General features: G+C 43.1%; 1 protein-coding gene across 1 annotated transcript in view; it reads left to right on the top strand.

Moving 5' to 3' along the window:
• Positions 1-25,478, top strand: part of SHISAL1 (shisa like 1) — a 798,077-nt gene that overhangs the window by 416,015 nt on the left and 356,584 nt on the right. The window contains exon 3 of the mRNA XM_069628146.1: positions 16,394-16,607. Within this exon, the coding sequence (XP_069484247.1) occupies positions 16,394-16,607 (214 nt within the window). The remainder of the gene's footprint in view (positions 1-16,393; positions 16,608-25,478) is intronic.

Below are 25,478 nucleotides of genomic sequence, written 5' to 3'. Positions count from 1 at the left end.
CATTAAATATTCTCAAGCATTCATCATCCCTTTATAACAAAACATCCGTGATATACCATTGATATCACACTTTGGCATCAATATCTATTTCCCACTTTGTTACTTTACAATGTGACCCTCTGACTATGTTCAGGGATTTAGAAAACTGTTGTCAACATGTTTCGGTTGAGTTCTCTGCAAGGGAAAGGTCCCCTTGTCCAATCCTTCGTAATCAGCCTTCTTCAAGACTGAGAGCAATCGCTGGTTCTGCCTTGCCTCTTCAAACATACACAAATGGGGGTGTGTGGCTGAAAAACCTCGGTTCTAAAAGTAATGTTAGAAGACTCAGTTAGTCTACATATTGTCATCTCTGTGATTAAAACCTTGTAATCGGTGAAAAAGAACAGCCACAACATTTTGCTGTAAATACCGGGCTCACCTCCTCTGTATTGCTAGGGGCCGTGGACCGGTGAGGTGGATTCAATCCTGGCATGAATGCTCTCGTTTGTAATGCTTCAGGCACAATTATCTCTCAAGTTACAGCTAAAAAGCGGCTTACTTACATGTGGCGCCTACTGTCAGACGGTGGATGGTTGTGATGTAACAAGATATACTCCTTCTCGTATTATACCGTCGAGACTAGGCTCTGTGTGAATAAGTCAAAAATGGAACCGGTCAGTGGACCGTAGCGCTGTTTGTGGTGCGCTCTAATCTGCTCGTGAATATGTTTACTTACCCGGTATTGCGCCGTATTCCTGCTTCCCGAGGTGTGTTCCTCACTCGGATATCTGCTTTTGATGCTTCGGCCGTGGTTTGTGCCCTTAGTTGAAGCATCGGCCGTATGCGTATCAGTTAGTATGCTCGGCCGAGACACGTGACCAAGGGAGGTGGTTGTGGGAGTTGTAGTTCGCCTATTGGGGAACTTAGTAGTTGGAGAGATTTGAACTCGAATACTCCTCATTTGGGACTTATTCTGAGTCAGAGCCTAGCATATATACATATATGCATCGAGTATAGTATCTCGTACACTTCCCAACGGAATTCTGGGTAACTTCATAAAACAAGGTGTTTGTACTCGAAATTTTAACTGTCAAGAAGCATATTCTGGATCAGTGCATGGCACACATGTGTATGCACATCAAGTGTAGTATCTCGTGCGATTCCCAAAGGAATTCTGGGTAATGTAGTCACAAAGATAAAGAGCACACACAACTTGTCTCATATTTGCTCATTTATGTAATTTTCCTTACAGTCCCAATCGGGCAGGAAAATCATGGGCTTCTGAGAACAGTAGGTGAACAACACCCCATCGTATCCCGCATCAGGAGTAGTCACCATGATTAAGTGTGTCCTTATGGCCTAGGAGTGCTGGTTATTTGTTATTCAATGCATTCCATTCCACAGAAATGTTTAACCCCATGTTGTACCGTGTCCATTTTTGTTCCAAATGGTGTAAAGCACTGGCCATATCTCCACCTCTGGTTTTCGTTTGGATGGTTTGTAGTATAAACCATTTCATTTCTGTATCCTTGTGGTTGTTTTTATTGAAGTGATCTACTAATGGTTTGTCTGGTGTGTGATTCCTAATGCAGGATCGGTGTTCTCTGATTCTCACTCTGACTTCTCTTGTTATTTTACCCACATATAGTAGGGAGCAAGGGCATGATATCACATAAATTGCGTTTTTTGTCCGACAATTAGTGTGACTTTTCATTGTATAGGTTTTTGTCCCGTATTGGAATGTCTGTTTTGTCTCGGTGAAGGGGCATACACTACAGTTACCACATTTGTAGTGTCCAATAATTGGAGGGAGGCCCCATTGGTTCCTGACAGTGTTGTCCTTAGATTTTTCACGATAGGTGTGGACTAGCTTCTGACGTAAGTTAAAGTTACGTTTGAAAGCAAACATAGGTCTTTTTGACAGAGTGCCAGGGTGTTTTACTAAATCCCAATTGTGGTTGATGATCTTTTTTATCTCATTGCTAATGGGATTGTACGTGGTAACACATACCAATCTTTTGTTTGTCCTTTTGTCCTTACTTTGTAGGGTGAGTTCCCTGTTCATGTTGGCAGCCCTCTTCAGATTGTTCTTAATTAGGCGTTTCGGGTAGCCTCGTGTGTTTAGTCGGGCTTTTAACTGTGTTGCATGTGTATTATAGTCCTCTCTCTCTGCACAATTACGTTGGATCCTTAAAAATTGTCCATACGGTAAATTATATTTTAGACCCTCAGGATGGAAGCTGGAGTAGTGAAGAAGAGTGTTTTTATCTGTGATTTTTCGAAAAAGCGAGGTGGCCAGAGTGTTCCCTTGTTTTTTTATCAATAAGTCCAAAAAACGTACTTGATCCTGGCTCCATTCAATGGTGAATTTGATATTCATATCACATGTGTTGAGCAATTTATGGAAATTAAGTAATGATGTATTGTCACCTCGGCATATGATAAACACGTCGTCTATGTAGTGATGCCACATTTTCAGTTGTCCCTGTGTTTGTTCTTGTGTGGCCCCTTTGATGTACCTTGATTCATACTGGGCCATATATAGGTTGGCTACATGGGGTGCAAAAGTTGCCCCCATGCTGACTCCTTTTTGTTGTTTAAACATTTGGTTTTTAAAGAGAAAGAAATTCTCTGTCATTGCCAGCCTCGAGCATTCAAGAATAAAACCTGTAGGTGGTTTATGAGGTCTATTACGCGTGTCTAGTACTTCAACTAATGCTTCCAGACTTTCCATCTGGGGTATGGACGTATACAACGCCTCCACATCCATGGTGACTAGTAAGTCTCCTTCTTCGATGGTGATATCCTGTAGGATTTTAATCATATCCGTAGTATCTTTGATGTATGATGGCATAGCTAAGACAAACGGTTTAAGGAAAAACTCGCTATAGATTGATAAAGGTTCTAATAGAGAGTCTATAGCCGACACAATGGGTCTACCAGGTGGGTTGTCGATGCTCTTATGTACTTTTGGTAGTATATAGAAGGCTGCTTTTTTCGGATGTTTTTTATTTAGAAATTTAGCTTCATCTGTACATATCCATTCTTCTCGTAATGCATATTCCGTGAGACTTTTAATTTCTTCTTGTAATCTATCGGTCGGATCTATTCCCAATGTTTTGTAAGATCTGGTGTGATTCAATAGTCTCATGCATTCTTTTTCATACTTGTCAGTGTCCATAAGGACAATCCCACCTCCCTTGTCGGCTGATTTTATGGTCACGTTCTCTTGGTTACTCAGGTCCTGGAGACTGTTCCTTCCGTCTCGGATTAGGTTATCTGCATGGTAATTTTTCTTCTTTAGGCTGGCAAGAACCTGTTGTGTCACCCGGTTCTCAAATGTGATTATTTCAGGGGGACAGGTGTGCACAGATGGTGTGAAATTAGATTTAATTTTTAAACCTGTGATGTTAATTTCCCCAGTATCTCTACCTTGTTCTTCTGTGAGCATCTGGTTCTGACTTGGTATGTATACTTCAAAGAAGTGTTTCAACCTGATGTTTCTGAAGAACCTCTGTAGTTCCAGTTCTACATTAAACGGATCTGCCTTCGTAACCGGGACATGGGACAGTCCTTTCCCCAATAGATCTTTTTCTGTTTGTCTCAGGTTGTGGGAGGCTAAATTGAATATAGGCATGGTGTCTGGGGTCATTGATTCGAATACCACTGTCTGGTTCTGACCCCCTGCTGTTGTTGTCGCGGTCTTCCTCTGGGACCTACTCTGCGAAAACCCCCTTGTTGTTGGGGAAAATTACCTCAGCCTCTTTGTGGTGTGCCCGATGTACCGGCCATTGAAGAGTCTGATCCACTCGAGGATCCGGATGAGTTTGAAAAAGTAACCGTCCGGTTACGTTTGAAGTTCTGGTTTGAATGAGGAGGTGGATTGGTGAAGAAACCTTCTTTTAAATAGGGATAGGTTTTATCTTCTTTATAACCTGCAATATCTTTTTTTAAACTTCGTGATCTTTCGATCTAGATTTATCTGACTAAATTTTTTAATCTCTAAATCTATATTTTCAAGTATTTTCTTGGCATCTTGGATGTTTTTATCTTCGATAAATTCTTTCTCAAGTTTGTCTAGCTCTTCCCCTTGTTTCTTTGTCACCTCCTCTGCTGTTTCGATTATCAATATAATCCAGTCACGAGAACAGCGATTACCAACACCACTGAAGTTTTTCTGAAATTTTGGATTATCGGTGAAAATGCAAGGAATATTTTTCACCTGAAGTCCCTCCGGGATGATACCGGCTTTTAAATATTGTTGCATAAACTTGCCATGAAGTTCAGTACGGGTTATTTTCTTCTTTTTTTGTAAAATTGTATCACTCTTATCTTGTTCATCCCCTGTTGTAGTTGCGGCTAACTGCAGGGGTTTCTAAGAGTTTCTTATAATGTTCATCGGTAAAAGAGAAAAGGTTCACTTTATTAAAACTAAAATTTAGTGAGTATTTACCAGCACGTGAACTTTACTCATGTTTATTATTAAATAGAATTCTTACACATTGTCCTTCATATTATAGGACTGTTTTTGTGTCGTGAAGCATTACAAACGAGAGCATTCACGCCAGGATTGAATCCACCTCACTGGTCCACGGCCCCTCGCAATACAGAGGAGGTGAGCCCGGTGTTTACAGCAAAATGTTGTGGCTGTTCTTTTTCACTGATTACAAGGTTTTAATCACAGAGATGACAATATGTAGACTAACTGAGTCTTCTAACATTACTTTTAGAACTGAGGTTTTTTAGCCACACACCCCCATTTGTGTATGTTTGAAGAGGCAACGCAGAACCAGCGATTGCTCTCCGTCTTGAAGAAGGTTGATTACAAAGTATTGGACAAGGGGACCTTTCCCTTGCAGAGAACTCAACCGAAACATGTTGACAACAGTTTTCTAAATCCCTGAACATAGTCAGAGGGTCACATTGTAAAGTAACAAAGTGGGAAATAGATATTGATGCCAAAGTGTGATATCAATGGTATATCACGGATGTTTTGTTATAAAGGGATGATGAATGCTTGAGAATATTTAATGAGTGAAGTGGTATGGAGGGATGTGTTTGCGGTATAGAAAAACCATATTTTGTTGATGTAAATGCCATCGATTATTTTCTAATGATTGTTTTTTGTACAATAAATGCTATGCTACTATGACTTAAAATAGTCAGCTGTCATCTCTGGTCTAGTTGGCCCACCTCCTTTTTGTATTGCCTTGTGATATTGCCTGGAGGGCCATAGACGTTAATCAGGCACCCTTATTTTTCCTTCACATTCTTCTATGGAGACTGGTAATTTCTCAGTAAAATTAACTCGACTCGTAGCTCCAGAGAACCCTTGAACATTCATGGCAATACCTGACATTGGATATTTTCCATTTGCTATACACGAAAAAGTTGTTCCAGTGTCTACAAGAAAAGAAAAGGATTTGCCTCGTATTGTCATATCAAGCCTTGGTTCCTCTTGGGGTTCTAGTGTCTCAGAGGGTATTGAACACCTCAAGTCACCCTGTGAGCTGCCCTATTGTGGGTACAAGCTCATCCCCGTCCCTGTGAAAGGATTTCCTCCTACCACAGCGACACCTCCTATTCTAAGTTTTAACACCTGTCCTGTATTCACATACTGCTGTGTCTGCATAGGTTCTTGTTTGCGACTGTCTCTGGAGTGGATTGATTTGTGTTTGTCCCTGCTGCAACACCTGCAATACTTGCAGTGCTTGTTCCGGATAAGATGTGTGATCTTAGGCAAAGCCCTCTCTGGTCTGTGTGCTGTATGGTGGAGGATAAACTGTCCCCCCTCTGGAAAACTGGCAATTTTGTACATTCCCTCAGCTCTGACATACACGTGCAATATGTCCTGTCATTCCACTATTCCAACATACTGGGGGAAACCTTCTGTTAATCCTTCCTTGGCTACATCCCCCCTGAGCACTCTGGTTCTCATTCTGTGTATTTTGAAACCCACCTTTGTTTTCTGAAATCTGCCTCCTCTTCCCCTATACCCCATACCTCTGCCTCGTGGCGTAAACCCCTATCCACCGTGGGCCATCGGGCGCAAATTATTTGCCTGTAATGTACCCATTACTTCCTGCATTCTTATTCCTTCTCCGCTTGTCAATACCACTCCTTATACGGCAAATGTTGTCAATTTTTTCGGAACTAACTTGGCTTCCTCAATCTTTCTATTCTCATCTTTCTTCTTGTTCTTTTCTTGTAATAACCAGCAACGGTGTACTATTTTCAACTGTATGTTAGCCCATGGCTTCGCTTCCATCCCCACTTGTTTTTTCATCTGCCTCTCTACTGGCTCAGGCAACCCCTGACATAACATGTGGTAAAATAATGCCACTGCCTTTTTTCCTATGGCTTGCGAGTTTCAAGCTGCCATTTCTCCTGAATGTCCTGAATGTAAGCAATAGGGTCTTCATCTTCTTTCATTTTTCGTGTGATAATTGCACCCAAATTCTATGTGTCAACTCTTGATAGACTTTATCATTCCTTTCTCCGATGCTCTCTGCATCAAATCTTTCTTCTTCCAGTACTACTCTAGATGCTGCTGGCATTGATTCCTTTATCGGGAGAATATCTTCCACTCTATCCCATCATATTTCTGGGCTTGGCCTCATTTGTTCTTTTCGAATAAGACTAGTATCTGAACTTCGCTGTCTCCTTTCGCTCTATTTCTTCATCCACTTCCCTTCGCTTTCTTGCATCCCTTCAAACTCTTTCTTCCTCTGGCCTTCGTTCTTCTCTCCTTACTCCTTCCCTTTTCTTCGTCTATGTAATCCTTTGTTCCTTAATCTCTGTGCTTCTTCTCTCTTTTTTTCCTTCCTGTCCCACTCTTCTATCGCTCTTTGTCTATTGCCATACTTTCTTTGTTCCTCTGCCTGTTTTCAATTTTGTCTTGCTCCTCCTGATATATATGTTATCGTCGCTCCCTACTTTTCCTTGTCTGCTCATTCTTTTTCATTCTTTTCTCTCATTCCTTACCCTTCCTTTTTTGCTCGTCCTTATCATTGCCTAATTTCCTCAATACTTTTCCCATCTATCTTGAATAATATCTGTCCTCCCATCCATTCATTTTGTACGAGCCCTGTCTCGTCTGCCTTATCCTTTTCTCCTTTCCATCTCTCAATATCCCTGTCTATTTCTGTCAACAAATTAGACTGTTCACTTCCCCCTCCCCTGAGAAAATGTTTTGACTAATGGGTTAAATGGTGCATTATACAGCACACGTTTTGTGAAAATGTAGGTAAAAGGACAGACTGTCTGCAATCAGTTTTTTAGGGTGTAGTGCAACTCATGAAAAAAAGTACAATAGATGCAAGTGACCAAAAGCGCACAGGCGCTTTTCCCAATCCATTGTCATTCTGGTCCCTGCAATAATTGCCAGTATAAAAATATTTTCATGCTGGCTGTGCCCATAAATTTCCCTGCTGGCTCCACCAAAATATGCTAGTATTGCCATATAAGAACATACTCATGTTCGATTTGAGATTTTTAAATAGTATTACTGGCACTAGGCACAAAGCGGCTCTGCCAATATATGCCAGTGCTCCTATAAGAAAATACTCTTGTTGGTTTGACCATTAAATGTGACATTTCACAATAAGAAAACATGTCAAAACTGGTTTCAATGTAAGCCAGTCTAAACCTGTAAGAACACTTATCATGCTTGCTTCATTATAGATGCTCAGTTAATAAAATGTCATGCTATAGTTAGAAATATACAGGCCGATACAGCAAAACATAAGTCTAGCGAGGTAATACTACTTATCATGCTTGCTTTAGCAAAGATGCTGAGTAATGAATGCCATGCCACAGTAAGCAATGGCTAGACTGGCTGCATCAAAATGCCAGTTTAGCTAGGTAATTACACAAATGAACGTGGCTTTGCCCGAAAATTCTATTAAAACATGCAAAGTTAATAAACGATGTGTCAAAAAGGCTGTAGTGATTCCCAGTCTTCCAGGGCCTTACATTCACACACACACGTGCATCCCCTTTCACCCACCAGTCACTCACTCATACATCTTCTCTCACATTCATTCACACTACATTCAAACACACAATGACATTCATACCCATTCACCCACTAGTCACACATATACCTTCTCTCACATACACTCAAACTGGCAACCGCCCAGAACACACACACACACACACACACACACACGCACACGCACACGCACACGCACACACACGCACACGCACACGCACACAAACACACACACACACACACACACACACACACACACACACACACATTCCTACTCACTCGCCCACCATTCACTCATCCATAAACCTCTCACCTCCACTTGCACTGCATTCTCCACACAGGAATGCACCCACCCAGAACATTGAAACAGACACCATCACATTCCTACTCATTCACTCACCACTCACTGACCCATACACCTTCTCTCGTATCAAACCACGCTGCATTCTCGAAAGGGGCACATACCCATCCCGATTATTCAAGCACACTATCACATTCCTACTCATTCACCCACCAGTCACTCAAACATAAACCTTCTCTTACATCCTCTCACACTGCATTCTCTACACAGGCACAACCCCACACACCCAGAACATTCAAAAACACACTATCACATTTATTCTCATTCACTCACCACTCACTGACACACAGCGCAGACATACATCTGACACACACATATACATGCACAATACACATCACATTAAAAAAAACAAAACACATCCACAAAACGGAGTGCTCCAAAGTGACTTGAGCAGAACCATCTCCGGTTACGGAAGCCTCTCAAGACTTTCCACTTTGCTTCTGCCTTCTAGCTTCCTCTTCCCTGTTGATCTCCTATCTGTCACTGCACTGGTTACTTGGTTACCCACTGAACCTTGGCCCCTGGTCCCTGGCCCCTGTTGCACACCTGCACTGCTGCCTTGGCAACCTTGGACTTGGGGCTGTAGCTGTAATCCTGCAGTGCCCTTAGCTGCACTTCCAATCACTTGCACTTAACCGTTGCACTGCCACCTGCTGGCCGCACATCATTTTCTTTTGTTTTATGCCTTAGTTGATTCTATGTGCTGCACTTCTACCCCTGCCCTTCTACCCCTTTCCGCTCCCTGGACTTGCACGATCTCAATGTCACTGGGCCTAATAAGATTGCTGTCTTGTTCCCCTTGCTCCTTTCCCATGCCTCGTCGCGCGATCAAACACTTGTGTATAGGCGCACTATAAATAAAATATCATATATCTTCTTTCAACTACCTCGACGGATTCAGGACCTTCTTTTTTCCTTGGGATTAAAGACATGGCGCTGGTGTTTTTGTCCCATGACTGGAACTTTTTCCGTCCAGAACTGGAGACAGCCTTAGGCTGGAGACGCTGGGATTTGTCCAGCCCCACTTAACTTAAGCATCGCCTATTTACATTAACTGACAGCTTTACCAGTTATTTGCAGACATACACTTTGACCCACTCTCTGTTTTCAAGGCAATCGAATATCTGCACATCTGTGATGAGTTAGTTTCAATAAAAAATAAAAAGAGTTTGGAGGTATCTCTAGATATAGAGAGAGAAAGACTCCAACAGTTCAGATCCACATTATAATTTACTGAAATGGGCTACAATGATATTGTGGCTCTCCAAAGGGCCAGTAAAAGGCATTTTGATACTTTTATTTACAAACTGAATAGTAATTTGTTCTCTGAAGGTTCTTGCTCAGACCAAATGTCTATTAGCGAAGCTCTTTGTGTTCCTAAAGGTTCATCTCAACAGGCTCAAGTTGAACTATTTAAGATAAATAACTCAAAAGTGGTTATTGCACTTAATTCAACCTAAACAGAGCTTGCAGCAAAATATGGCTATGCCTGTAAGTGGCTAGTTTGCGGATTAGAAGGTTTTTCCTAACCTGCAGACGTACATTGTAGCAACTAGTGATACTTAGAGCTCCTGTCAGCTCTTGGCCTGCTCTTAAAAAGGATTCGAAATAGCTTCTATCAATCAAGCATCTATTGAGCTGATGTGTGAGCTATTTGGAGCCGAACCTCAAAATGGCAGATTTCATTTGAATGTGGCTGGCATGGAAACAATACACAAAATGGAAGCTCCTTTACTATCTCGAGCAGACCCGACGCTCTTCGAGCAAATAGGCATTGGGTGGCTCAAAACCAAATCCAATTCACGGGAGTTATTGAAGTCACTGGATGCTATACTTCCCATTTCCTGTTTCCCCTTTTTGTCTATTCATGATTGTAGCTATGCACACCGTTCTTTGCCTAGCTATTTTCTGTTATACCACCCTGTGACATTTTTTAAAGAGGAGCGGTCAGGAAATATTGTGCTCTAAAACACGGAAGTAATTACCAGTGGAGCATTGTAGAGCACATATACATCCAGAATGAGCCCCACAGTTGGCGTCTGGGGCCATTTTCTTTTGCACGGCCTTGCATGGGGCCATGGTTCCTTCCACAGAGTTTACTATTCCCTGCAGGAAACGCTTGCAGATGCCATGAGCCAATTCTATTAAGTACTACATCATGCGATCTTGCAATGCTATTTTGACCCACTCCCCCCCAGTCTTTCGTTCTTTCAGTCCTACCTTTTTCTTCCTCTTTTTCCATTTTTCCTTTCAATTTGTTTTTCTTTTATGTTCTCCTTTTACCTACTTTCTTCTTCCTCCATCTCTAGCCTTCTCTCGTGGGTTTTCTTTTTCCATCTTGTTGCATATGGCAGTTTCTCCCTTTTGCTTTCATTTCTTCTCTTCGTGTTGTTTACTTCCTTGTCTTTCCTTCCCTCTTTTTTCGTCATTTATCTTTCCTTCTCTCTCCATGTTTCTGTATTTCCTTGAGCCCATCCTTCTTTCTCTCGTGCCTTTCTTTTCCAGCGTGTATGGATATGTATATATATGGAAAGCTGTGTACTCCTGAATAGTCTCCAGGTTATCTCTGCCGATTTCACAGAGATGGCATTAAAAGATCTGACAAATAAACTGAAATCTTTGTCAGTCTTTCTCCAGTAATGCAGGACCAAGGTTACTACCCTTAGCTAAAGGTCACGGCCAGTAATGAAGGAAAGAAGTGATGAGTGAAAAATTAAGAATGAGGAGAGGTGGAAAGACAAAAGGAGTAAATCAACGATGCAAAGAATGATTAAATGACAAACACAAAGAAATGAGGAATGAAAACAAACGGAACAAAGACAGGGAGAAAGGGAAAAACAAGAAGTGGTGCGAAGAAAAAAAGAGGAAAAAGGGAACAATAAACAGAAAGGAAAGTGAAAAAGGAAGGAAGAAAGACAAATGGATGAGGAAGCAAGAGAGAGGAAGTAAGGAGACAAAGATTGAAAGTGAAGGAAAGAAATGGAAGTCAGAAAGGGGTGGAAAGCAAGGAAGAATAGAAAATAAAATAAAATGATGAACGAAAGAATGAAAGAAGACAGAAAGGAGTAGAAGTATTAAAAAAGAGAAGGATGAAACGTGGGCCAAATTATCAGTGCAAAATAGTATTATACATCTTCTAATTGTGAATTAGTAAATCTCACAACTACATCAATGCACTTCAGTTGAAAAATGCCCACAGTCCATTAGCAACCGGGACAGACAGCACAGCCAATCAGCTTGTTCGAATTGTGGGCTGAATCCCATGATACGAACCTGCATTCCCAGCATGCTCGGAACTGTGAGCACCCACCCCACCATTTTTCCCCCACTTTCCCCCTCTCTGCTCCTTCACCACCACACGCCTCCTCAGCCCTCCCCACCACACTTACCATATTTATCTGGTGGTGGCGTCACTGAACCTTCTGCTTCTCAGGTTGCTGAGTCAATGGAAGGCGGTGCTACGTATTGAGCCCCGCCTTCCAGTTCCATGTTTATCCTAGGCAAGGAGATATCTCGTCCTTGGCACTTAAGGGGTTAATTAATGAAAACATGTTAGAAGGCATTGAATGGCGAAACACCGAAATCACCAAAAAAGGCCTTGGCACTGGGGGGTGGGAGGGACCCATGGCAGTTACAATTAAGAGCAATAACACCCTTGGATCAGGTGGAATGGCACCGGGGCCCATTGGATCCAGTCCACCAGTGAGGGATTTTAGCAAGAGGATCTTAGTTCCCGGAAAGCCCTCAGAAGCACCTATTCTTAGTCCTGCAGTTATGTCCTCACCTTCCCCGATTAGGCCTGGCCTCTCTAATAGCCACAACCTTTGCAATGTCAGGATATGATGATGCATCAGGGTAGCCACCCGATATTGCAGTCAGATCGAGCCGAGAAGCTTCGATCAATGTGAGAGGCTCAAATACATTTTCAAATCTTGTTAAATGTTTTGAGCCTCTGCTCTAAAAATGCCCTGTCATTCAAGCAAATTCAAACCTTCAATTGGAAACTCATTTGAGTTGCGTAGATACCAGTTCAACAGCCTCTAATTTTACTCCTTCTAATGTATATATTGTTTTCCGTCCCTTCATGATGCTCATTTCCCGTTGGCTATATATGATATGATATGATAGGTTATTTATAACGCCCTTAATACCCAGAGATTTCTAAGCACTGGGCTGGGGATCGAACCCGTGTTGCTCCATGTTGTCTTGCTTTCAAGGTCAGCACGTTGCCCCTGAGCTATCCTTCCAAGACATGAAGTTGTCCACCACCATCTTTATTCTTTCCTCATATAGTAATTACTCCACTACTTTAATACATTTGATAAACATTTGCATTTTTTCAAGTATGTGAGTGATTGTATATTTTAACACAGAATAACTACATCATCGCCACTATTGTGTGCAAAGACTGACGCTATGACCAGATAACAGGTCGTCAGGAACCTCATCAGGTACCAAACCTTCCTCAGACCCTTCATCCACCTCAGAGATATAATCCAGAGGCTGGAATAAATCCCTGGATGAGGGCACAGAAAAAGGTTCAAATACAGGCCTCACTGACTTCTTCAGGGCCTTCCTCATAGTTTCCACTGATGCAAATCTCCGGTAAAGCCTCCACAAAAGGTGTCGAGGGCTTCGATGGAATTGGCATTTACGTCGAGCGTGCCGCCGATGGATTCGACACAGGCCTCGAGGGCAGTGCCCTGAGCGTGTCCTTCGACGGCCTCTGCGCCAATGGCATCAACGACTTCCTCGGAGTCGGAGCCTCAAGAGAGTCCCTCGACGGACATGGCGCCGATGGCGTCGACGTTTTCTTAGAAGACCTCACAGGTTACGCCACTCTAAAGGGCGTTGAGGACCGGGACCTGGAGCGGGCTTGGCTAGAGCGATCCACCTTGTCCGATTGGGACCTCAAAGGCTCCCGATGATCGTGCCGACCGCCCGAACCCTGAAGTCGGTGGCCCTTGCATTGGCCCTAGCACATTCCCTGACAGCTTCTTTCAAAGGCGCGGACGGAACGGAACGGAACCCTGCGATTGGAAAATCGCCATCATCTCCGTACGAAATGCATCCCATTCCGCAGGAGAGGAATGCTTGTTGGGACAAGCAACCCGCCGTCTGGCGGAGTCCTCGCACGAGGAGGCAGAGGAATGGCGGGAACTACTCCGGGACCGAGACCCCCTGGATTTACGTCGACGACGCAGAGAGTCGCCCCTCGAATCGTTTGTCGAAAGCCCAGCGGATTTTGACTTTCAGGGTTTGGAAACCCTAGCTACAGTAAGCTTCTTCTTCCGCTCTCACAAGGCCATCGACGTTAACGACTGGCAATCGTCACAGTCATCGGTGGCGTGGTCCTCCCTGAGGCACTAGAGGCAGACGTCGTGCGGGTCTGTAAGTGACATCTTGGAACCGCAGTCCCGACACTTCTTGAATCCCGACCGCGGGGTAGAAGAAGACGAAGACATGATATCTTCACAAACACCAAGTTCGAAGAACCGATAGAAGTAACAGAAGAACAGAGGCGCTCCGAGATCTCCAAAGCGAACACGTTCGCGGAAAAAATGGAACTGAGGCTATGGGCGTCGTGCGTCCTACTTATAACAGGTATCAGGTAATATTATCCCCATATATATTGTCGCCGTAAATAATATCGCCGGGAAAAGGTTGTGGCGATATTATATGGGTAACCATATATATGGGGACAGGGGCAAAAAAAACAAAAAGATAATGTCGCCACAGAAAACAGCCATTTTTTGGCGATATTTTTTCATGGCGAGGTTTTTGTGGCGACATTATTACATGGAACCCTTATAACATTCAGTGACGTCGGCTCAACGGAGGCCCTCGAGGACAGCATATCGACGTCATCGACGCAGGATGCAGACGCCAAACATTTTCGGAAGCAGCACAGCTGTGGTGATTACCTGTCATAGATGTGGAAAACGCCGGAGGAACCAATCCCTTCAAAGTAGGGTTTCTATGTTTTACACCCACATCTGCCCATTTGCCTCAGTGTGGTATGTGCGGCTGCATACAGGTTTAGTTAGCTCAGGCATCCAGACAGCACAGTGGAATTTGCATACTGCGAATATCGGGTGACGCTGCCGTTGCTGCCGTCCCCAGACATCATCTTTTTTGCTGGTGATTCTGTGCACCAACCTCGAGCTTGCATGATACAGCAACTGGATAATCATGAGGGTTTCTTTATGCTTGGCAGATGTGCCTGGCAGTGGATTTCTCTGTGTGGCAGTGTGCACCTTGCCCAGAACAGGAAAAAGTATATAATTTGCCGTAGCCCCAACACACGCACTGTCTGGGGAAATGTGCGATGTTGGCAGAATCTGGGGATTCTCCTCATGCATACCTTGGGGACCGGAAGTTTGAACAAGCTCTTTTGCAAACCGTTTTTCATGTGTGCAAGCAATCGCTTATGCACATTCTGTGAAGCAATCCTAGACAATTGATCAACCGTAGTGTACAGAAGGCTCCTCATGGATATCCTACCCAGAAAGGATTAGAATCATGCTCTTAGAGTTTAAGTGGCACCGTAATGACACATTGTCTGCTCCTGATAAAATTGAACTATTTGATGAAGGATAATATTGAATTGAGGAAGACGAGATTAGGCAATCTACACCGGGCAAACTCTCTGCCTTGATGCAGTTTCCAGATTTAATGCGTATTTCCTTTTTCCAGATATTCATTGGAGCCAGTCTTTTGCTTGTATGTGGTCTGATGTCTTAGTGAATGTTTTTTTAAAGGCCATAAAGATATAGGGCCTCATTACACGGTAGGCGGTAAGGGTTTACCGGTACCGGTATTTTACTGGTACCGGTAAATCCTTACCGCCTTACTACGAGGTCCCTTTGCGGGTTGGCGAATTTAACGCCTGCTTTTTGCAGGCGTTAAAAATCCAACCTGCAAAGGGACCAGGGAGCTAATTACGGTACCGCAGTTTGCGGTACCGTGATTCGCGCCTTCCCCATTCCCATTATGCCCTATGGGGCAAAAATGGGACTGGGGAAGGGCAATGGAGGAAGGAGGAATTACCGCCTTCCCAACCTTGGAATAGGGCGGTAATTCCCCTTTCCTCCAAGGCGGTGCCGGTAAATTACCGGCATGAACCATGGCGCTAATAGCGCCATGGTTTACCGCCTACCGTGTAATGAGGCCCATAGTCTAATTTATCGATTCGATTATTAGGCTATATCCATTTGTGTTAGAACAGATTTGATGAGTATTTTAACTTCAATTGTATATTACAAAAGCACTATTATTATTACTATGGTATTTATTGAGCATGGACTTAGCTTTGGGGAACAACGGAGCACTTTACATAGGGTGAAGAACAAGGTTAGGGAGCAGAGAAACAATGGAGTGGGGATCTAACAATAGTGGAGCGACGGAAATTGTCAGCAATGGGATCTACGAGTAACTAGGGGAGGAAACAGTGGGGATCAGATCACGCAATCCTGTGTATGGTTTGGATTAGAGGGTGTATGGACCTAGGTGTTAGGGAGGAGCCATTCCTTAAAGAGGAGGCTCTTGAGCTCCTCCCCGAACTGTAGAAGTACAGAGGCGAATGGAATGTTGATGGGGAAGAGGTTCCAGAGTCTTGGGGCATAGACAGGGAAGGCCTATCTTCTGATTCAATGCTTCCTGCACCGGCAGAGTTCAAGTCTGCACATTTCCTTGCTTCTGGTGGATCATAGGCCTCCAGAGATGCTGAGTTTCTCAGTGAGGTCGACATAAAATATAAGGTCAGAAATATTAAAAGCAGTACTTTCAGTTCATAAGACAGCTGATTTGCTGCCGGTTCGTATCCCCAAGTCTGATCTACAAAATCTCTGTAATGTTTGTTACTCCTTCAGAAGTCTATTGTACCTTGCATCAAACAGAAAAAACACAATTATGTGCAATTAATTGCTTTGATGCTATTGTTAATGGCAATTCTGTAATAAGATATTAGCGTGACAATAAGAATCAATGTTTTAAAGAATGAAAGAATATTATATTGAAGTATGGTCTGGGTAAATAATTCCAATGTTTTTCTTTTTTAGCTTTTTCTGCCCATTTCCGGGTCTGTGAGCCATACGTAGACCACAAGGGCCGCTATCACTTTGGATTTCACTGCCCTCGTCTTTCTGATAACAAATCCTACATCCTGTGTTGTCACCATAACAACACAGTCTTCAAATACTGCTGCAATGAGACAGAATTTCAGAGCGTCATGCAGATGAACCTCACAATGGGTCCCGATGGATACGTGCACAAGTGAGTACAAGAGCCCCAGAAGCCATGTCGGCCGCAAGGAGTTTGCATGAGGAAACCATACTGTCTATGCAGTCAAGTTCATGTGACAAAGAGATTAGACAGTACTCGCCATTAATGCCAATGAGGGAAGGGTTGAATCCTAGAGATTGGAGTCTGATGTGGGTATTTCACTATGTTTATGCTTTCCACTACTGGGTTGGCCTTTCTGATCCTAATTTGTTTTGATTGCACCGGTTATATGATTATACTGCTATGGAACCGGGGCAACACTTTACTTCAAGTGTATGGACCCAGATTAAAAAAACAATTAAGATGTCTTCGAAAATGGAAAGAAATTTAAGATAGCATTTGTTTGTATGGTCTTGGAGAGTATTTTAGTTGTCATACCATTTCTGAGATTAATACATGTTGATGTGTTTACAGTGGTTACAGTTCACAAAAAGGAACTTGCACCAACATACGTATACCTCATACCGTACTTCATCAAGACCCTACTTTTCTCCTCCTCTTTCCCTCTCCCCCTCCCCTGCTAACTCCTCCCTCTGCCTCAGTGACTGGCTGCCTGGTTCCCTCTGAATTTTACAGGGCTCCAGTCCCCCCCATGCCCAGTCCACCTCCCTTCTTCGCACTTAACATACGGACCCACACCACCACAATAGCTGGCACTTGCCTTCCTGGCCTACCCTGATCCCTTGCACCTGCTCCTCCTAACCCTGCTTTTCCCTTCTCACACTAGCACTTCACTTATTGCGTAGACCAGCACTCCCAACACACCCCCTCACCCACGCACTTCTTGTTCTAGACTTGCACAATCCGAATGTTGCAGGTCTTAGTAGGACCATTATTGTATCTTTCTCCCTTGTTCCCGACCCTCTTTTTTCTTGTGGCGCGTATACTTTATGGTATAGTGAACGGGGGCTGCGGGGGATACCCCTGCAGCCTTCCATTACAAAAATAAAAGAAAAGCAAAGGACCCTTCAGCGCCGGTTCCTGATCACGGAAGTGAAAGGGAACTGGCGCCGCAGGGAACCCAGAGTGAAGATGAAGGTAAGTGGGGTTTGTTTATGTTAGGGGTGTGGGTGGGGGTGTGCTGAGAGTGTGGGTGGGGGAGGTGTTATGGGTGTGTTGTGCGTGTCGGTGTGAGTTTGTATGTGTGTTCGTATGAGAAAGGTGCAAACTTTTGGTAGTTCGCACCTTTCTCATGCGAACGTTTTGCCCGCGGTAGTTTTAGCAGCGGGCAAATCACTGCAAATCTTACAAACACCATTTGTTGTCTAGGCACCTTAGAAATATCCAATAAACTAAATAAAACCACCCAAACTGTCCGTCTCTGAATGCTTATCCTCAGACATCAATCTTTCATACCCACTCATACTCACCTACACAACGTTTTAAAAACATATGTGTGAATCCGAATACTTTTTAGCAACTAATAATATGTTGGAACGGATTGAGTTTTTTGTTGTTTTTTTATTTGTTTTGTTCTCTCTCATTTAATAGTTGAGTTTATGGTAGTATTTAAGTGGGGGGAAGACTTGTCGTACCTTCAAAATGTTTTGTTAGTCTTAAAGTTATGATGCTTTCACTGAAATATATTTTTATGTATGTTTATATGATGGTAAACTGAATAAAATAGTTTTTGTTTTTTAAACAAAAAAGGAACAGATTGAGGCAATTGCAGGCAGTATGCAAAACATTTTCGGGAGTCTCATCACTAAAGACTTTAAGGTCAAATAAGGCAAAGGACATGGGGGGTAATTTAGATCAGAAGCATTTGGTACAACATGATGCATCGGAGTAGAAGATACACAGTGGGGGTCCTTGTAAAAGGTGGTAATGGCATATGGGGGACCAGCAATTGGCTTGTTTGTGTTGGTGTGTCCCCTGCATACAATGTTCAACTTTTACAAAATGGAGTAAAAAACGAAAGCGTAAAAAACAGGCGAAATCACTTGTACTCCTTTCATTTACCCTTAGGTTTGTAGAAAAATGTAAGCACTGCCTGCAAATTACACTTTGCTGATGGCATTTATAATGGTTTTTTTTAATGGAATCCACGTGCAAGGGGTATAAAATGTATTCATGTTTTACTGTACAAGGCCAGGGTGTAGACAGCAGGGAAGCCCCTCTAAATTGCATGCCCTGCATCATCCATGGCCAGCCCTTGGACAACAGAACTATCCTCTAAATTGCATATACTGTAAATTAAGTGCTCAAGCTTTAGGCAGCAGAGCTACGCCCCTAAGTCACGTCTCCTGCACATGCAGTGCTGAGGCTCTAGACAGCAGAACTATCCCCCATAAAAGGCGCATACTGTGCACGCCCAAGCTTTGGACAGCAAAGCGAACCCCCTCCTTTGCAGGTCCTGTACCATAAATGGTTGGACTTTAGACACCAGGGCTATCTCCCTAAATTATATACACACTGTACCTCACATGCTCATGCTTTAAGGAGAAAAGCTATCAAGAGCCAAGGCATCCCAAGAAAAGTAGAAAATGACCAGGCAACCAAAGGGAGTCCACATGGTCAAAACGTGTATTTCTTTCATAGCTTTTTGATCCAGCTCGACCTGAAAAAGCAGAGATTCCAGTCCATTCCATATCCCTTACTAATGCCTTCTTGCCCTTGCCAAGGAGGGTCCTGATATTGATTGGCAACATTCCCTGCAGGCCACTGGGCACAGCACCTGAGCATGCTAGAGTGAGGTTTGAGGTGTTTCTCAGCCTGCCAACAAACATACTAGGGAAGGCAAAATGGGTTACCTCAAATTCTAAGTAGCCCTTTCTCTGAACAAAAGGTTCTCATCTCCCATAACCCTTTGCAAGTAGCTTATAGTAAATCGTGTGGAGGTTCCAGATTCTCCCTATATCTGCCAGACCACAGATTTGTTTTGTTACACATGCAATACAAAGTATCTATTTGAAAGAGAGTGACAGTGGAAATGTGAGCTACACACACATATAACCCACCTAGATGGATACCACATACCTAGCCATTAGCACATCAGCACCTTCCAAGCAAAGACTAGCTTTACTCTTTAGCCTGATCACACTCTCCCACATCAGCGGCTAACCAGACCCAAAGAGCTGTAGTCTATCAGATCCCGGGATCTTCCCTACGGATGAGATACTCCCAAGTATCACTGTGAACCCCATAGAAAGCCGATCGGCAGATAGGAACCGGCTACTTCCAAGCTGCACTCAGCAACACCACAGGTTTCACATCTTCCCCTCACAATGTCCCACTAAAGCCCCCCCACACCCTTTTCTTACAGAGCCAAAAGCAGCAGGGCCACCAATAGTGGTGGAAGCGCTCCATGCAAGACCACTTGCATTACATGTTACGCTTTACTTTTGAGCTCGACCCCTTAAAAATGTCTCTCGATAGGTTCTAGCTTTTGACTCTGTTTTATTGATACATTCTCTCATTTGAATAACAGGAGCTTAAATTAATAAGGTTTTATTTGCAATTGTTATCTCCACATTGAAAGGTTTTGACAGAGAAAAAAAAACATGAATCTTTTTCAAATAGTTAAAACAAGAAATGGGAAAACTTCCACTCTCAAGTGATCTTATTTTGGGTGTCTTGTATGCTTTTATTATTTGTTTTATTCCTTTAGTGTGACATGATTACACATTAAACCTTACACACGTTATATGTACAAACTATATGAAATACATTAAAGTAACATCTATATAAAAAAGATACAAATATTTTCTGATCAGTGTCATAGATAATTCAATGTTACAAACTGTATCTGCATTCCAATACAGCTTAATACTTATGTTGTCATTTGATACAGTTCATCAGAAAATGTAGTTTATATTTTTCTCGAGCCAGAGCGTGAATTTGTCTACATAATTTGTATGCTATGGAGGATAGACTAATTGATTTTCCTGCCCTGATATGATTCCAGTGCGCATCTGTGTCCAGTGCTAAAATGTCATACATAAATATAGGGTAACTTCAAATTAATTTCAATTGTAAAGCCTTACATTGACTCAACAAATCTTGAGTTATTTCTAGAAATTGATTACAAAGTTTGCATTTGTGATATTTTTAATCTAGGGCCAAGTACTATGACTGTAGGAAGCGAAACAGATTAAATCACAGTGACATTATGAACAAGTGTAATCCAAGATCTCTGAACAAATCAGGGACAGGGGTAAGATTTTGGAATTCTGTCTGCTATAGTTCAATAAACCTTATTTGATGCAATCAGCACTATAGCTGTAATCCCATAGAGTTTGGCCCTATTATTCAATGTCGCCTTTATTTGGAAATAACTCAATGTTAAATCTTGCTGCCAATTTATCGATTCATCGAGAGATATGCAAGCTTTTACAAACATTCCATTATTTTACATTGTGTGGAGCCTTCGTGAATTATCTTAACGCGACCCAGGGGAGAATTATCATAAATTGTGATCATCTTAATGTAGAATACTCATGCGCTTCATCTTTAATAATGTGAATAGAGAGGTAAGTCCCAGTTCTCACCTAATTGCTTCAACAGAAAAGCCGCAATGTAATCCCAAAGCATTTCACCAGAGTGTTCCCTATACTGTCTTTAGCCAATCATTGATTTTTTTTCTGGGTAATCTTCCAGTCCATAAAACATACCTGGACTTATAATTGTTTATATATTTTAAGTAGACTATCAATCGAGGAACCACTTTCTGACAATGTAAATTCTTTTTTTAAGAACATGAATTTGCGTACGGCCTTGAATGCGACATAATTCTGCAATCTCGATTTCATATTCTTGCTGCTTAAGAGCGCACCAAGGTAAACAAACTCAATCGGTACATCATCTGTTTTTCATGAGAATTTCCTCAAACCACAATGTTTGTTTTATCATAATTATTTTTCAGATGATTATTTTTAGAATAAGCAGCAAGAACACGAAGAGACCCATGCAATCCAATAGGCGGCTTCTCCATTACTAGGTCATCTGATTATCCTAGCCAATTTATGGGGCTTGAGTTTAGCTTTGGAGTAAAGCAGCACATGTCTTTCAATGCTATGTGAAGATCAGAGCTGTACAAGTTGAACAATATGGATGCAAGGTCACATCCCTTTTTCGATCCGGTATTTGTGGGAACAGATTTAGATAGTTTGCCTGTTTTGCCCGGGCTTATTTTAACAGAAGTCTTCATATGGTATTGTTTGAGTAGATGCAGGATACGACCAGGAATATCCCATGTGTTTGTTCTTATGCAAGACTCCACACTAGTCATATTGGAAAGCTCTCTCATGGGCTGTGTGCGGGGAAGCCACCCAAACAAAACGCCAATGGGCCTCAATGTGAGTTTGGGAGAGTGGTTCAAAAAGTGGCAGTAATTCTGCCACGGCCACTTTTAGCACACTACCAAATTCCGAATGTGGACTTGAAGTGGAGGATTGACCTCCAGGATGATACTGGAGGTAAAACCTCCAATTTAGACCCACAAATAGGTGGATTTGGTATGGGGTATCGGTGCTTGTAATAAATCCTACACAAATCCCAAGGGACTTCTAGATCTATGTTGCCATACCACCACTCGGAATTCTGTGATTAGTCAATGGGTGCGAGTGGAAGTAGCAGTAAACAATTTTGGTGGTAAATCGGCAGATGTATCACCAATTTACCGCTAAACTTGAAATGATGCCTAACGTATTGTAGTTGTGGAAATGATGTGAACGTTTTACTAATTCAGTCCTAAACTCGTACTATGAAGGGTTTTTTTTTTTTTAAGGAGGGGCTAATCTTTTCTATTTGCTAAGTCTCGGTTATAGGAAGAGGTGCTTCTTACTAAAGCTGGCTTACAGTGTGACTGAGGTGCTTTCGGTCAGGACATCAAACCAATCTGAATGGGTGCTCTTGTAATGGAGCACGAATGAAGCTGCTGCTATGCCGTCACAAAGCACTCAATATGCAACACACAATTTCAGGAATACAAGCTACTGAAAGGCGACATAAATAAACACTGATCGGATAAAGAGTTTGGGCTTCTACAATGCGGAAACATACTGTGTTTTTGGCATTTGCATGCCACGATTCTCACACCATTTCCCAGTTCTCAGTATCATTCATATGCGTGGGTGCTCTCACAACTTTGCAGGCATTGCCATATTAGGCTCTGCAGCTCATATCAAAAAATATGCATTTTCTGACCTACAAAGAATTGACAAGTTATGACCATGTATTCAAATCATTCCTCGGCATTGTCATTGCCTTCACAAGTCCTACACTGTGCGTTAAAATGACCATTAAATGCCTTTGCACCCCATCATTTGCCAAACATTCTCATATTAGGTCAGGTCTTGTCATTGTATGTCCGGTTACCCCGATTGTGTCCTGGTCAATGCCATGATCTAGCCAGGTATGTGTAATATGCAGGTATTGTTTGCATGTGCAATTCTTGTCATTGTATGGCCAGGTACTCACATCATATGCCTGGGATTTAGAATATTTGGTGGGTATTCTATTGTAGGACCAAATGCCCTATTAGCGAGATAATGCCCTTGTATGTCCAGGTATACCCTTTGCAAGTTGTTGCCGTAGGTGCCAGGTGCTAACATTATATGACTTTCCCCATTGTATGCCCAGCACTCACACCATATTACAGCTTTTGCCATCAAATTCCCAGGTACCAGCACCCCTGGCCAGGCACTGTTGTAATGTTCTTAGGTATGACCACCATATGCTAGATACTGGCCAACTACCCACGTCATTTACTTACAATTGATGCCAATCCAATACTTCTGCACTGCCCAATTCATGAAGAAAAATATCCCAAAGATATTATTTCCAAACTCTATTTGTCACCTTAATTTACAACACCTAGCCATGTATTTACACAGTGCAACTTCCTTATTTAAAAGATGTTATTTTCTTGTTTATATTACAGTCAGTCAAAATACATTATTCTCATGCAACATGTGTTCCATTTGCAATCCTTTTTAGGCAGCACCCTGCATTCTCCTCACTATGCAGAATCTGCTCTATGCCAGCTCTAAGGCACTAGTGAACAGTAGCCCAATTCCAGACACAACACAGTCTATGGGCCTTATCACAAGTCTGCCAGACTACGAGAATGCCTGCAGGCGCCGCCCTGGTGGACCCTGCAGGCATGGTTTTGATAGAAGCACCGGCACCGTTAGCAATGGTGCTAGTGTTTATGTGTCCCCCACGGGAATGGGCACTTACAGTTCCCGCCGCCTGACTTCCCAGGCTGCCAGGACTTGTAATATCCCAGTGACACCGGGATATCATGTCACAGAAACGGTGTTACCAGGTCGGCGGCCGTCCTCGTAATGAGGCCCTGGATGTGCTTCTGTAACTTAACCAGCCTTGGATTCATCAGGATTGTGTATTTCCTTCATTATAAATGACAATATTCACAACTATTTTAAACATATTGCAATGCTATGGACAGTGGAAAATGAACACATATGCTTATTTCAATCATAGGTAAAGATAGGAAATCCATAAAACAGAGCCTCTTCTCAATTGACCGACCCGTTGATGTTCAGTCCAAGGGTAAATATTGTTTACCACTTCGTAGATCCATTAAAAGCTCTGCTGCAACTGATTGTTAAAAATGCTGATCTTCGTGTTTACAAATGCATTTCTCAGGCATGGCCATCATATGCCCAGGTACCTGAATACAGGCCTGGCTGCTGGAAAGAAGGAAGAAGCAACGTTAAGCAGTAGATAGTCGATGTACTTCTCTTTTTACAATCACCTGTCGGGGTGATTTCCCGGGGGCCGGCGGAGCCGACCGCGGACCTCCGGGGCTGGGGACGCCCCAACTCCTCCCGCGTACCCAAAGGAGTATAAGGCACACACAAGAGCAAAGTAATTACTGCCGTTTACTGTAGTAACGGGACGGATTGTTCTTGGGCCGTATGCATCTGGGGAGACCCTCTCACTGTTAGTGGGCTCACAGGCCCTTTTTACCGTAGTATGACCCGCTATTCGCGTCACCTGGGAAGAAACGTCACAAAACCTATCGCCACTTCAGGTTGGCTCCCTGAGTGGTTGGGTAGGTATAGCTACCTATATGAAGGAATATTAGTGGATAAGGACGCGTCAGGTGATACACTTGGGTTGTCCCTAACATTTGCTACAACAAATTGGTTACAAGGGGACACTTGATGATTGGCTAACTAAAATGGTGTCAATGAGGTGCCCCTCGTATTCTGATTGGTTCCCTCGCGAGCCCCCAAGCCTGGGACCATCGCCGTTCCAAGCTCGCGATGTACCTGGTGCATGCAACAATGTGTAACTATGTGTAACTGGTGGACAATGGACAGGTTTTGCTAGTGGCTGATGATCATGCCTTTCCCATTGGTGTAGGTGTCCAACTTGTCGCTTCGTTGTTGCAACCTGTGTCTTTAGACGTGGAACCCTGCGGCTTTCTGTCTCGTGAACTTGGCACTTTGTCAGTTCGGCTTGATCACATGTGGAGAGACCGTAGCTGGGGCAGAATTATGAGTATTTGATTTGTATTTCGGCTGTGAGGGACGCTTGGCGCCGGCAGGTGTAACCTTGGCTCTGGGAGCGCGGCATGTGGGTTGCAACATTGCGGCCTTGGCTGTAGGCTCACGTTGGGGCTGGTCTGTGTGGTCAGCGCTTTGCTTCTTTGTTTTTAGAGGATTTCGGCTGAGAGGCTCCTGCCTGGGGACTCTTGCTTGCGGCCTACTCGGGCCTATTTCTGGGTGGCGGTATATGGTTCATTATATGGCGTCACAAGGCGACAGAGTGTCACAAGTAGCAGTAGATACATATAGGATGGCGTCTCTATGGGGATAGGCAGCGAAAAGCATCTGTAAGCATGTATACACGAGCTCTTCAGGCATCTTGCGTTTCTGCGGTGCTATAGGA

This window comes from Ambystoma mexicanum, chromosome 12 (genome assembly GCF_040938575.1).
Source record: "Ambystoma mexicanum isolate Mex_15411 chromosome 12, UKY_AmexF1_1, whole genome shotgun sequence".
NCBI classification, from domain to species: domain Eukaryota; kingdom Metazoa; phylum Chordata; class Amphibia; order Caudata; family Ambystomatidae; genus Ambystoma; species Ambystoma mexicanum.
The sequence above is the reverse complement of the archived record's forward strand: the minus strand, read 5'-3'. Positions and strand labels throughout refer to the sequence as shown.